This window comes from Falco rusticolus, chromosome 15 (assembly GCF_015220075.1).
Source record: "Falco rusticolus isolate bFalRus1 chromosome 15, bFalRus1.pri, whole genome shotgun sequence".
Classification (NCBI taxonomy): Eukaryota; Metazoa; Chordata; class Aves; order Falconiformes; family Falconidae; genus Falco; species Falco rusticolus.
The window spans coordinates 11,627,326-11,641,256 of NC_051201.1; the positions used below are offsets into that span (position 1 = coordinate 11,627,326).

At 53.8% G+C, this 13,931-nt stretch overlaps 1 protein-coding gene and 1 long non-coding RNA gene across 8 annotated transcripts in view; both read left to right on the top strand.

Annotated features, from left to right (window-relative positions):
• The first annotated feature begins 5,977 nt into the window (after window positions 1–5,977).
• CEBPA (CCAAT enhancer binding protein alpha) lies at window positions 5,978–8,749 on the top strand. The gene has a single exon (XM_037409368.1). It carries the CDS (start codon window positions 6,154–6,156, stop codon window positions 7,129–7,131), a length of 978 nt encoding a protein of 325 aa, XP_037265265.1. The 5' UTR covers window positions 5,978–6,153; the 3' UTR covers window positions 7,132–8,749.
• Window positions 8,750–9,623: 874 nt separating this feature from the next.
• The window catches only part of LOC119157950, a 29,888-nt gene continuing 25,580 nt past the window's right edge, over window positions 9,624–13,931 (top strand). For 2 of the 7 annotated variants that reach the window (XR_005107705.1, XR_005107709.1), the window contains exons 1-2: window positions 9,625–11,415; window positions 13,670–13,800. This is a non-coding gene — a long non-coding RNA (uncharacterized LOC119157950). Of the gene's footprint in view, window positions 11,416–13,669; window positions 13,801–13,931 lie in introns of all 7 variants that reach the window. The other 5 variants (XR_005107708.1, XR_005107704.1, XR_005107706.1 and 2 more) reach the window with 5 other exon arrangements.

A 13,931-nucleotide genomic window follows, 5' to 3' on the forward strand; every position in this document is an offset into this window, starting at 1 on the left:
CAATGTTACAGGATGACTACATGGATATTTTCAAAGGATTAATGCAAAGTCAGAACACATGTATGTGTAATAGAAAAACAAGGGTATTTTCTTCTTGTGTGATTCAGTGTTGCATTGCAGTGTTCACATAGGTGTGTTCCGGAACAATTACCAATATTATGTATTCAGCCTTAGCTGCTACTTCAGTTAGTATTGCAAATTAGATTTTTAGGAAGAGCTGATAATCATAATATGCTTTGGGTATCAGAGTGAATTAATCATACAAGTGAGGAGATGCTATTGCTCTAACTGGCATGGCTTTGTTAAATAGTGATGCTAACCCAGGTGTGCAGTCCAGCTGACTTCATGCGTGACAAGACTATCGAGATGCTGTTATTTTGGTATCTAGTTTTAGGTGCAGTTGAGGACACTGAGATTTGTGAGCCTAAGTTCCCTGCATAGCTCAAGCAGGCACTCTGAGAGCATCTAAATTAAATGGCCAAAGTTGGTGTCACCTCTGTGCAAACACAGGTACAAGTTGTGTTCCAGTTTTCTGGATTTACAAGGAGGTTAGATCTCTGGTTTTGGATCCCCATCTTGGATGTTGCCATGAAAAGTAGCCATCCATATTCTAAGAGTTACAGTCTTCAGAGAGTATTTTGAGAACTCTCTGCCCCTAAAAGCTGTATTTTGTATATGCTCCCTTAAGGATACAATGGCAAAAAAAAAAAAAAAACAAAAAAGAAAAGAATGATGTATTCAGAAATAAATATATATTAAGATAAAAACTAATTTAACTTTTCCATTTAAAAGAATTTTAAAAAGCAAGGAAGTGTATGAAAAATATAAAGTTTTTCATTTGTAGGGAAGCAGTAGTCAAACTTTTGCTTGCTCATTGGTTGTGATATTAGCTCAGGACATAGCAGCGATCAAATTCTTAGCTTTGCTACTTATTTCTTGGGTGGCCTTGACAAGTCATTCCATCTCCCAGTTTTCTAGCTGTAAAATAGAGAGTAACAACACTGCTCCACCTCCCATGGAGATGTAAACGTGAATGAATTAACAATTATGGACTGCTCATGATGAGAGAAACCACTGAAGTTTGTAAGGTAGACAGAAGACTGGAAAGTAAATTCAGGTGTGAAAAAGGAAGATAATTGTTTAGTCTAAGCTAAAAGAATAGAGAGAGAATGGATGATTTGTGGATAGGCCAAATATTGAGCAAAGGAGTAATTTATGTATACAATAGGAGAACTGTAAACATCATCCAGGGAAGTCTTAAGGCAAAAGTGATGGCCTAATGCTGCAAAAGAAAACAGTATGGTGAGAGGTGAGGAGCAATACTATCATGTGCTTTTTTTTTTTTTTTCTTTTTTTGGTGATATTTCAACTGTCTGTTCTTTGGAACAGAACTTAATCCTATATCTGAAAAGCATTTGGAATATTCTGGGCACCATGAATATGGTCAGTGAAATATGGTCCTAACTGTAAGAGAGGAACTATGTATGTAATGGCTCATTAACTATGCAAAAATTGTAAACAGATAAACCACTTAGAACTTCACAGACTGATTGCACATGATTACAGGTGACAAGCTGGAAACAGTTTGGGTTATGAGCACCATTTGAATGGAAGTGAGCAGTAATCAGGCAAATGGAAGTGAAAAGTTGCTCCCTGTCAGCTAGCTTGGTAATTGCAAAGCACTGAGCTCTCAGTAGAGGGGCCAGAAGTCAGCAGAGCACAAGGACAGCAAGGGTTGAGGACATGGTCAGAGAGACCCTGAAGACAAGGAGAATAATGTGAAAAGGGAAGAGGAAGATAGCATGGATTTGGGTTAGTTCACCTTGGAGCTGTAAACAAGTGTTTCTCCAAAGGAGGGAGGCTGTAATGTTAAGTAAATCATCTGTCATTGGACCAAACTGCAATTCAAAAATGGTAATCGGTCACCAGCTGCCTTTCCCAGCTGAAGGCAAGGTCCTTCTTGTCATACCACCCTGCATACTGGTATGCTGGTCTGCAAGGCTTTGACATGTGAAGCGTTTTCCTCTGAAAATTATCATGTGTGGCAGCCTTTATGTGCAGTATTATGTTTCCCCTCCCTGGGGCAGAAAACACAGGAGAGGGGACAAGATTTTGTTTTGTCACACCACAACAATTAAAACATTAGATTGCCAGATCTTTATTTGCATAGGAAACTACTGCTGCTCCATCCCTGCCTGCTCCCCAGGTGCACTCGGGGCACAGCACTACACCCAGCCTGAGGGTAATGTCCCCTTGTCACTCCCAGGGCATGTCCTTTCTGCTCCACAGTGCCCATCCCTGCCCTAGCCAAATCTGTCTCCTTTCCCCCCACCCCTTCTGCAGGTGGGAGAGAGGAGCAGCTGGGACGTGCTGGCATTCACCCCAAGAAGTTTTACATGCCAACAGGACACTCTGGAGCTTTGTCAGTAGCAATGAAATGTTCTAGTTTAACGAGGTAGTAAAATAAACGTGTAATAGCACTCTGATTCTTAACAGGGCTGCCACATGCCATGTTCTGTACATAATTCTGAGCTGCTGGATCAGGGAGCAGAGCACTGTACTGCCCACGCGGCCTATAAAGCCAGCCTGGATCCTGTAGCCAGGTAACCTGTTTTGCAGCCCATGGGAGTCAAAGGCCTGAAAACAGCACAGGAGCCAAGTTCAGGTACAATGAACAGACTTCAGTGTTGTGGTGCAATTAAAAGCTCTTCATAGTCATAAAAATCACTTATTTAAAGCAGATAGATGCTCACGTTCCTCCACGATTCTGTTTTTCTATTCGGTTTCCTTCCCTACTAGCAGCAACCAGTGCAGCTGACTTTGTATAAATGACTTTTGGTGCTGTTTTGGATTGTGGAGTGCTTCCCCCGTCCTCCCCTAGCTCCCAGACAGCGAGATCTGCTTTGAGATGGAAGAATAGCACCCTCAAGAGTTGACAGCGCTGCTTCAGGGATCCATAGTATGCAACACACATCCTTCCTCTTGTAGTTAAATTAACTCCCTGACACATGTAACCGAAGCAATAAGAACAAAAGTGTTCTGTTGACATAAAATTTGAAATATTTGGTATCAGTCACAGTTGTTGTGAAGGTGCAAATACACACTGGGATCGTCTGAGGGAAGATCAGGTTCTGAACATTTTGCCTTCAAAGAAGGCAGGACAATAAAAAGACAAAGAATTGTTGTATTTGTCCTAGTCTGGGAACCTCATTTTATACAATATTAAAACAATTTGAACAGGAATTTCTGTTTTTGTGTAAAAAGAGATTATTTAAAAGTTCTTAACTTAGATAAAAGTGGTCTATGTAAAAAAAAAAAAAATACTGAGCAAACCAGTCCTTAAATTGTGGGGACTTGTTCGTTAATTACAGTAATTAGGAATGGAATCTGATCCTAAACTTTCTGATTTACTTTGAATTTCTTTTAATATGTGGTTAGGCCTTAATGTCAGAATGATTATAAAATGTGAGAGCATTTTAAGAGTACAGAGGCGTAGGTATTGTTATTAAATGACAAAGTTATATGCTTCTGCTGTTTCATGCAGCACTGACCTTTTATTTTAAATGTCCATGGCCTATTCCTGTTTCTGCTGACTTCAGAGTCGGATAAAGCCTTTCAGAAGCTCCAAGTATAAACTGCTTACCAGCTACTATTGCAGATGATATTTCTCCCAGCAGGCAAAAAGTCCGTCTCTGGGTTTGTCCTTTTTCTGGGAGTTGGTTCACTTGAACAAGCAGAATTTGGGCAGTTGGGTGGAGCTGGGGACATTTTACTCTCCACTCTGAAGCATCCAAAACTTGCTCCTGTCACAGACTTGAGGCTTTTCCTCTGTATCGTGACTTTGTTCAGAGTTCTTACTAGTGTTTTGGTTGTTTAGACAGTGCTGCAGCTCCCCACGGGCCGCTGAAGCACCCCAGTGAGGCACTGCTGCTACTGTGAAGGCAACACATACTTTCAGAAAATACTGACTGTATATAAAAAGAATTTAGGAATGATTTTTTTTTCTGTTGATAGTGAAAAGTGTATTCTGTAGCCTGTAAATTAGTGTGTTTCTGTGCTGTAATCACAGAATCTGTTCTCCTGAGGGCATACTAGAGGGCAAAAGCCAACTGACTCTGTTGGCCTTGCTTTTTGGTGGCGGAACAGAGGTTCAGATGTGCAGTGTGTGGTACAAAAACATGGGTTCCTGGTACGTGGTAATTTTGTTTCCTGTTTGACTTTGTCAGTTACTTTTAATTGCAAGGAATCTGTCAGACCCTTTCTGAGCAAGGATTTTACTGTCACAAGCTTCTGTTTTACTGGAACATCCAGAACTAAGAATTGTAGCAGGTTGCGTTTGCCTTTGGTGGGGGTTTTGGGTTTGGGTTTTTTTTTGTCTTTTTTTTTTTTTCTCCAGTCATCACTAGGATTGAATAATTTTCTCTGCAACTCTCCTCATAGCAGTTGTAAGCCCGCACCTGCTCCAGCGGCCTTGAGTTGTCCTTCCTCTGTGCCCAAAGGACCTTCTGGACCAGCAGAGCTGAATGCCCGCGGGGCTTCCCGAGGTGCACCCGGGAGGTGTGCAGGGGAGGACAGGCACATCTGCCCTGCAGCCTGCCGGGGGTGGCGGCAGGAGGAAACCGCGTCCTCACCCCTGCGGAGCCGCAGCTGAGACCGGGGCTCCCGCGGCGGCGGGGGCTGCGGCAGGACGGGGCCGGCTGCCCCGGGGGGGGGCAGACATGCGGCTCCTCTGCCCCGGCCCCGGGGCGGGAGCACCCACCGCCTTCCCCAGGCCGCCAGGACACGGGGCCGGGAAGGCGACCGGCGTCTCCAGGGGGGTGGCCGCGGGCCGGGCACACGCCCGGGCTTCCCGGCTCCGGCGGGGAGCGGGACCCGGCTCACGCGGGTTTATCTCGGGTAAACGCCGGGAGTCGGTCCGCGCTCGACACGGGCCGAGCTTGCTGCGTGTGCGTTTTGGGAAATCCGTAATTACATCTACCTGCTTGAGTGGTGCGGGGCAGACCGCGCGGTTACCCCACCCTCCCGGCGAGCGGCGACCGCCGCGGGGCCGCTGGCCCGCAGGTGGCCCGGCCCGGGCTGTCCCGACGCGGAGGGCAGCCCCCCGGGCCTGACGGGCCGCCGCTCGCCGCGGAAGCAGGCAGGGAGGCCCCGACCGACCGCGCCGAGCCCAGCGGAGCCGGGGAGCCGTCGCTGCCCCCCCGAGCTCCCCGCCCCTGCCCGCCGGGCGCCATCCGCGGCCGGGTCCTAGCGCCGCCCGGGGCCGGCGCCGCGGGCCCTGCTGTGACCGGGCGGGCCCCGCCGGTGAAGCCGGGCTGCGGTGGGGCTCGGCGCAGCCCACCCCCCGCGCCCGCTCCGAGCCCGCCCGGCGACAGGGCGCTGCCGGCAAGTAAGCGCCGCCGGGGCAGCAGCGCCTTGGGTCCCGCAGGCGAACACGGCGGGGCGAGTGTTCCCGAGCGGCCAAGCGCTCGCAAGAACGCGCGGGCGACGGTGAACTTTGAGCCGTTCCCCGCGGCGCGGCCGAGGAGTCGCCGGGTCGGAGCCCTCGGCGCAGGGGCGGGCGGTGGAAATGTACCGGCCGCCTTTGGCCGCTCTGCCCCGCCGAGCGGCCCCGGGCAGGGAGGGCGCAAAGTCCCCGCGCTGTTTCCCCGGGCCTCTTATCAGCGCGGAGCCCCCGCGGCGGGCGAAGCCCAGCGCCCTGCGCCCGCCGAGCCCGGGGCGGCGGCGGGGGCCGGGCCGTGCGGGCCGCTGGCCCGGCGGCGGCTCCCGGGGGCGGGCGGCTCTGCCCTACCGGGGCGCTAAGACCCGGCTGCGCGGTGGTCAAAGGTTCCCAGCAGGAGGTTGGACACTAGAGGGCGATCCCCGGCCCTGCTGCGGGGGTGTATATATACGGCTCGCAGGACCGAGGCAACCCACTAGCAACAGGGCAGGCAGGCAGGCGGCGAGTGGGGCTCGGGCGGGCTGGGGCTGGGGCGGGGGACGGGCTCCGGGCGCGCCGTGCCGTGCCGTGCCTGCAGCACCGTGCCGCGGTGCCGTTCGCCGCCGAGGGCCGTGGTGCCGCAGGCTTGGTAGAACCGCCGCCGCCGCTGCCGCCGCACCGTCCGAAACCTGGATTGCAGGAGCCCTTCACCATGTCCGGCAGACTGTAGGTGCTTCATGGAGCAAACCAACTTCTACGAGGTCGATTCCCGGCCCCCGATGAGCAGCAGCCAGCACCACCAGCTCCAGACTCCCCTGCCCGGCAGCGCCTACAGCTACAGAGAGGCTCCCTCGGCGGCGGCACCTGCTGCGGGCGGCGCGGAGCTCGGCGACATCTGCGAGAACGAGAACTCCATCGACATCAGCGCCTACATCGACCCCGCCGCCTTCAACGACGAGTTCCTGGCCGACCTCTTCCAGCACAGCAAGCAGCAGGAGAAAGCCAAGGCCATCCTGGCCGGGGATTTCGACTTCCACAGCATGCATGGGGCCGGCGCCGCCGCCTCGGCGCCGGGGCACCAGCAGCAGCACCACCAGCAGCCGCTCTTCGGCTGCGTAGCCGGCTACATGGACGGCAAGCTCGACCCCCTCTATGAGCGCATCGCCGCGCCCGGCTTGCGGCCGCTGGTGATTAAGCAGGAGCCCCGCGAGGAGGAGGAGGTCAAGTCGGCGGCCTTGTCGGCCCTCTACCCCCACCACGCTCCGCAGCAGCACCCGTCCCACCTGCAGTACCAGATCGCCCACTGCGCCCAGACCACCATGCACCTCCAGCCCGGGCACCCCACGCCTCCCCCCACGCCCGTGCCCAGCCCGCACCACCCGCACCACCCGCACCCCCCCGGCGGCCTGCCCGCCCCGGGCACCCTCAAGATGATGCCCGCGGACCACCGGAGCAAATCGAAAAAGACAGTGGACAAGAACAGCAACGAGTACCGGGTGCGCCGGGAGCGCAACAACATCGCGGTGCGCAAGAGCCGGGACAAGGCCAAGCAGCGCAACGTGGAGACGCAGCAGAAGGTGCTGGAGCTCACCACCGACAACGAGCGGCTGCGCAAGCGGGTGGAGCAGCTCACCCGGGAGTTGGAGACTCTGCGGGGCATCTTCAGGCAGCTGCCCGAGAGCTCGCTGGTGAAGGCCATGGGCAGCTGCGCCTAGCGCCGCGCCGGGACTGGCGGCGCCGCCCTCGCTCACCTATAGATACTATACGTACCAGAGCGCAGCGATCTCAGATTGTTTCGGGGGGGCGGGGGGGAGGGGGTTGGGGGGTTTGTTTTGTTTGGGTTTTTTTTTAACGATTAACGACCAATACCAGAAGCCAGGCAGCTGTAATATTAAAAGGTTTGTGCCTTAGGGATGACACGCGAAATAAGCTGAAACATGGTGGGTTTTGTAAGGTGAAAGGCGAGGGGAAAGAAGAAATTAAAAAGCCCACGTGTCTACACAGGGTAAATAACAATAATAATGACAGTAACGAAGCATGCATAGCAATCCAGATGTGCCTTAAAAACTGGCTGCAGGAGCTCTGGGGCTTTCTGTGCCCCCCAGCCTGGCAGGGTTTGAGGGAGAAGGGTGAGGGCTGGGGTGCCTGGGGGTGCCGGCCAGCCCCCCCCCCCCCCCCCCCCCCCCAGCCCCAGCTGGCCTGTGGTGCAGTAGGCAGGGGCAGCAGTGGCGAGGCCGGTGAGGAGCAGAGGGCTGAGGCCGAAAGACGCGCAGCACCAGACGCCTAGTTTGGAGCGCTGAGGTGCGGGACAGCTGCCGGACTGCTACCAGGACTGTCCCAGCCTGGCTGGGCTGCCTCTGCCAAGCCCTGTCCCCTGCATCGGCTGGGAGTGGGGCAGAGGCCACCGCTGCTGCGTGGCCAATGGACAGCCTGGGACTGATGGAACAGCAGCTTGCAGGGGAGCACGGTGAGCTCCCTCCATCAAAAGGAAGAGCAGCAGCGTCTTGTACTGTATGTCACAACGTGGCGAAGCACAAGTGAATAAATACCTATTGATGCGGGTATTTACTATGAACTTTCAGTGTATTTTGCTTTATTCCAGGACATTTAGCTCCTCTCCAAGTCTCTGTCTGTCCAAGCTGTGCCTCATGTAATGTGAAAGCCTTTCTGTGTATACTAGCTACACTTTATTTTTATTGTATTACTTAGATCTTTGCCATCACACGACTTTCTTACCTGGTGACAGAGACTATGCCCTTGTGCTGCAATGTTATTTTATTATTTGGATGGGTGGGTGAGTGTGAGTGTGTGTTGCCACCTTCATGTTGTCCTGGGCCGGCTGCTGCCTCCCGACCCCCAGGCAGGGGTGCCTGGAGGGGAGTGCGGGGCTGCAGGACGCCTGCGGTAGGGCGAGGAGGCTCGTCCCTGGTGCTGCAGCACCTTTGGACTCTGGAGCTTCTCGCAGGGTGAGAGAGAAAAATAAACAAACAAACAGGCCCCTTTCCAGGGAGCGCTGGTAGCCGTGCAGAATGTTTCTTCCTCATGTCGTAGCTGCACAAGAATTTGTCCGGTTAGAAATAGTCACGACGGGAGAAAACAAGGCGGAGACATGAAGCTGTCCGAAAGCGTGACAGTGGGAGCACAGTGCTGGGGGCGTGTGTATGCATGTGCTGTGTGCGTATGCGGGGTGTGTGTATGGGTATGTATACATGTATGTATATGCACACATTGGTGAGTTTTTTTGAATTTTGGGGCGGGGGGGAAAGACCGCATATAAAGTTTGTCAGAAGTCCTGGTTATGTTCATAAATAAACAGCATATATTCTACCATAACCATCGGCCTCTCTGTGCGTTTCCAGTTCTTGTTCTGTAGCAGGAGCACACAAGCCCTCGTCTTCCTCGGGACACTGCTCCCCGCCAGCGCCCGTGTGCCCGGCCAGCACTGGGGACCAAAACGCCTTCGTGCAGCGCAAGTCCCTCGCTTTCGCCCCACAGAAATAAATACACGGTTGCCTTTAAGAGCACGGCAATTTCCTAAATACTTGTGGTGTCAGATGTGGGCCGGTGAGTCATGCTCTGCTTGCCCTTGCACCGCCACGGCTGAGCCGGGGGCTCCTCCTGCCGCCCCCCACCCCCGCCAGGGAAGGCGCCGGGCGGGACGAGGACACGCAGCCCACCGTACGCGGGCCCCTCCGGCCCCGCCAGCCCGCCGGGGGTCTCCCGCGGGGCGCAGGGGACGCGCCGCCACCCGGGCCACGGGGGGGGGGGGGGGGGGGAGTGCGAGGGGCGGCCGCGGGCAGGGCCAGGCCCCGCTGGCTCGTCAGCGCCGCCGCTGCCCGGCCCTTCCCGCTGCCCGGCCCTTCCCGGCGAGGCACGCCCCGGGCCCCTCCCGCCCCCGCCCGGCCGGGTCCGGCCCGGAGGCGTCGCCCCGGAGCGCTCCGGTGTCGGCGGGACGAGGGGCACGGCGCGGGTTCAGGGGCACCGCCGGCGGCTCCGGCCGGGCTCCCCGCGGGGACAGCGGCCGTTGCAGCTCCCAGCGCTGCGCCCAGCAGCTGCCGCCGGCCCCGCCGCGGGCTCCCGCCCCGCCCCGCCCCGCCCCGCTCGAGGCCGCGGGCGCGCGGGGGGCGCCGGCGCGGGAAGGAGCGGCCGTGAGGGGCGGGGGGGCGGCTCCGGCCGGGCCGTCACCTCCCAGAGCTGCCCCGTGGCGGCGGCCGGCCCTGAGGTGAAGTAACGACCGGCCCGGCCTGCGGGGCAGCGCCCGGGGGCTGTGAGGGGAGCTCCGCAGGGCCCCCCGGTCGCCGCCCGTCCGCTCCTCCCCGGGGCTTCGGGCTCGGGCGCTGCCTGCCGGCGGGTCGGCGGCGGCTCTGGGCCGCGCCTCGGGCGAGTGAGGGGAGGCCGCGCCGGGTCCAGTCCCCTTCAGCAGCCACCTGCGTCCCGTTCCCCGGGGAGGGCGATCCACCCGGGATAACCGAGCTCCCCAGCGCTCGCTGCCACCGTGGCATGTCCAGCGTGGCACACCGACGGCAGGGACTGAACGCCCCGGTAGGGTGAACGTCTGACACCCAGGCCCATAGCTGGGCCGTACCCCTGCATGGCGGCCCAAGGCGCCTCAGCCCTGGCAGGTGCAGCCTGGCCGCCCCACTCGGCCTCCGGGCCGGCCCCTGCCCCGCTGCAGGCCGCTGGGTGCTGGGCGGTGCCGGGGGGGTCTGCCGCTACCTGGGGAGTTCGTGTGGCTCTGCTGGGCGGGGGAAGGGTAAGACTGCTCCTCCAAAACCCACCGCCATACTCGGCTTGCGAGCGCTCTCTGCTCGGATGGGTCAAGATGAGCGCAGGTCAGGATTAAGTCTTTAATTCTTCGGCTGGGTGTAAATCGGGGGATTCAGAGCTGGTAATTTTCCAAGGGAAGAGTTAAATTGTAGTGGTGTCCAGTTAAAATAATGACTTTTACTTGTGCTTCCTTCCTCCCCCAGCCCTGCAGAGCTGTACTCCTGTCGGGTATGATGTGCCTTACTGAGTAATGCCGTCCAACGTGTAAAGTGGGGAAACGCTGTTATCGTTTGAGCAAAGATTATTGCAGGGTATATGTGGGAGGGACTGTAATCTAGTGGTTAGGGCATGGGAATACAATCCTGGTCGTTTGAGTTATGTTCTGAACTGTGACTCACCGTGTGTGTTTGTGGTTTCAGCAAATCATTTATGGCCTCAGACAAAGCAGATTTTTCCATTAATTTAAATGAATTGTAGATTAAACAGGTCTTCGGTGGCAGAAGAATCAACCATTCTATGATTCAAAATTAAGATCACCTATCTACCACATAGGTGTTTCAGTAGTTATATAAACACAGCGTGCCCTGGAATATTACAAAGGGTAAATTATTGATAGCAGGAAAGTGTTTAGAGACACTTGCCTTAAACACAGTGCCAAAGCGAGCTGTGTTCCCTAATCCTAACCTTAACTGTAGGCTGAGCCTTCGACAAGGCCCCCAACCGCGGCCTAGACAAAAAAGTTCTCACAGCACGGTGCTCTTTGCAGCCAGTGTTTTGCTTTGGCAGTCCCCCTCTCAGCCCTCTGCAGCTGCAGTTCTGTGTTTTCTCTTCCTCTCAACCCGAACCCTTACCCTGGCACACCGGCTGAGCCTTTAGCAAGTCCCTAAGTCATTGCCCAGGTGAAAAGTTCTCACAGCAGCATGTTCAGGGATGTTTGCCTGAACACCAGGGTCAAAGCGAGCAGTACCGCAATGCTCCAGTCTCATGTGTGATCCCGTGCCTTGCCTGTTTCAGCAGCATTTAGGCATGCATTATAAACGCTGGGTGGTGGAAAGGATTTTTATGCACTGTCTGCTCCAAATATCACAGGACAGCTGGAGCTGGAAGGGACTTTGGGGATCATCCGTCTAGTCCATCACACTCATGTGAAAACAGCTGCCGCGGTCCACGCTGCTGCAGAAGAAGATGGCAGGCGGAGGCTGTGCTGCTGCAGCGTGCCGCGGGTGCAGCAGGTAAGTGTGGCAGGACTGTGGGCAGGGGTTGGCCTCACATGTGGCATTCCCACTCATCTCACCGCACACACGCACCCTGCACCAAGACTATTTATCCTGGCTTGGGCAAGGGCTTGAGCAGCTCCAGCGCTGGGCGGGGTGCTGTGGGTGTGTATATACTCAGCGGCATTTGTCTTCACGACCGCGGGGTGGCTTTTTGAAAGTTTCCCACCAAGCCTGTTCCTTTTATATGCAGTGTTGCTGCGATGCTGCCAGCCTCTGCCCATCCTGCCACACAAATGTGGCTGTGCAGGCCTTCCTTCTCCACCCCTCACCCTCGCCAGTCCCAGACGTGGGGCTGGGGACACGGAGAGGGTGAGACGTGGGGGTGGGCAGTGACTGAGAGGCCGAGCGAGTAGTCACATGTTGGGGAGGAAGGGAGTAGTTGTCTGCTAGCACTGTGTACAGAGTTGAGAGATTGCTCACCACCATAGCAAAGTCCTGCAGCAGGTTGGGGGTGGCGGAGGAGTTTCTCAAGTGATTTCCACCCCTACCCCCCACCCCGACGGGCAAATTACCCCTGAGGAACTTGCCTCATCTACCTGCTTCAGGGGGTCGGAGGATAGGAATGGTTTTTGGAGTGCTCCACACAGATTTCCGCACTAAAGGGGGGGAGTGGAAGATGCTTTGTGGTTAGGAGAAAGCAGGTGCTTCTCAGTGCTTTGCACTTACTGGTTTGAAATTACTGGTTGAATTGGGTTTGACCCAATTCAGTGGTGAAAAGAATGGCAAATGTGTAACTGAGTAAAGGGTGAAGGAACAGGCCCACTGCCCTCTCTTGGTGTAATGGCTTAAGTAAAAAATAATGGTTTATACATGGACATGTCTGGTTCTGGGCATCTCTTTCTTCCCTTGAAGAAATCTGTGTTTATACAAGTGAAATCACATACGAACACAAACCTTGCATGGAAATGTCTGTGCTTTAGAGTGATTTGCTCTGTCACATCTGAAGTGACTGCATTTTAAAGCCGAGACAACACTTAGTAGTAATAAGCATATCACAAGGAACTTTGGAAGAATGAAAAAATCCATTCAGGTAATTCTTTCCAGCCCATATTATATATCTTTTTTTTTTTTTTAATGGTAGCACTTAGGATCTTGGAGTTAGGCTATGGATCCAAAGAGAGAAAGTGTGTTCATAGTTTATCAACCACCTGTATATCCAGAGTAACCCAGTTCTGTGTAGGTAGCCTGAAACAAAGTTCAACCATTCAGAATACAGATTTTTTTTATGTCATTTCCATTATCAGGTTTCTCCTCAAGCCATTCTGGCGGGCTAAAGGCAGTGGTTGCCTGCCAAGTACTTTGCTAGAGACTTCCACAAGCTCTCTTTCTGTACAGGAGCAATGGGCTCATGTCTTAAAGGCTGTAAGTAGGAAGGAATCCTCACCAAAGGGAATCCAATTCATTTACTCTAAATATTTAAGTGCAATTTTCTTAGTTTAACACCATCCTGTTTTACTTCAGTATTGCAACTTGCTTCTGAAATTAATAGTTAACCATGGGGAAAGACAGGTCTGGCAGAATGAAAATCAGGCATTATATTATCCCATGACTCACATACATGCAGAGAACCAAACAAGTGTCAGCCAATGGCTTTGAGCCCAAAATATGTCAAAGAGGAGATGTGTATCTTCATTTATATTAAGGAGATAGAAAGCTTATTGCCGTTCCCATTAAGCACGTTGGAGTTCTGCCACTGACTTTGGTGGGAACCGGACTGGGCCCATGTGGTGGAAGCTGGCTATGGTTACCTGCACTGACTGTATTTTCTGTGCAGCAGGGCAACTTATATTTTAACAACAGTTCCTAGTCAACAGAGAGATTCAAGACCTCCCCTATTTTACGCATTACTCCTTCCTTTATTACTTTGCTGACTTGACTTTTCCTTTGACGTGTGAGGATGCTCAGTAGCAGGCAGCAATGGGCGCTTTTCTGAGTGCAGCTTCACCGAGAGACGGTAGCAAGTGACTGTAGAGAGGGATTAGCGCAGCACCTTCTGTGAGCAGGGTTTTGTGATTTTGAATTATTTACATTTAAAAGAACCACATTTAGGTATTAACCCCACTTTAGGCATTCAAACCACTTTGGCAAAATCCCATTGGAGTCAGGAAAGTCTTGGCTGAATTAATGCCTCAAAATGTTTCAGAACTTTCTTGAATGCTGTGGAACTTTTTTTACCTCGGTTTTCTCACTCTGCGTATTCCCTCCACAGCTTCTAATGCATCTGGCTGTAGACCTGCCTCGAGAACTAAATAAATCTTGGGCTGGTGATATGTACTGGATCCATCACGTGATTTGTACTGAAATCCCTCAGGGAGAGGAGAACGATGCGAACGAATACCAGTAAGTACACCCAAATCAGCAACTGTGAGATCAGGGCTGAATGCCAAACCTGCTGTTGGTCACTAAGTGTCACGTATTCTAGCTTTTATTTACAAGCTTATAGTCATCTCTGTCACATATACATTTTACTT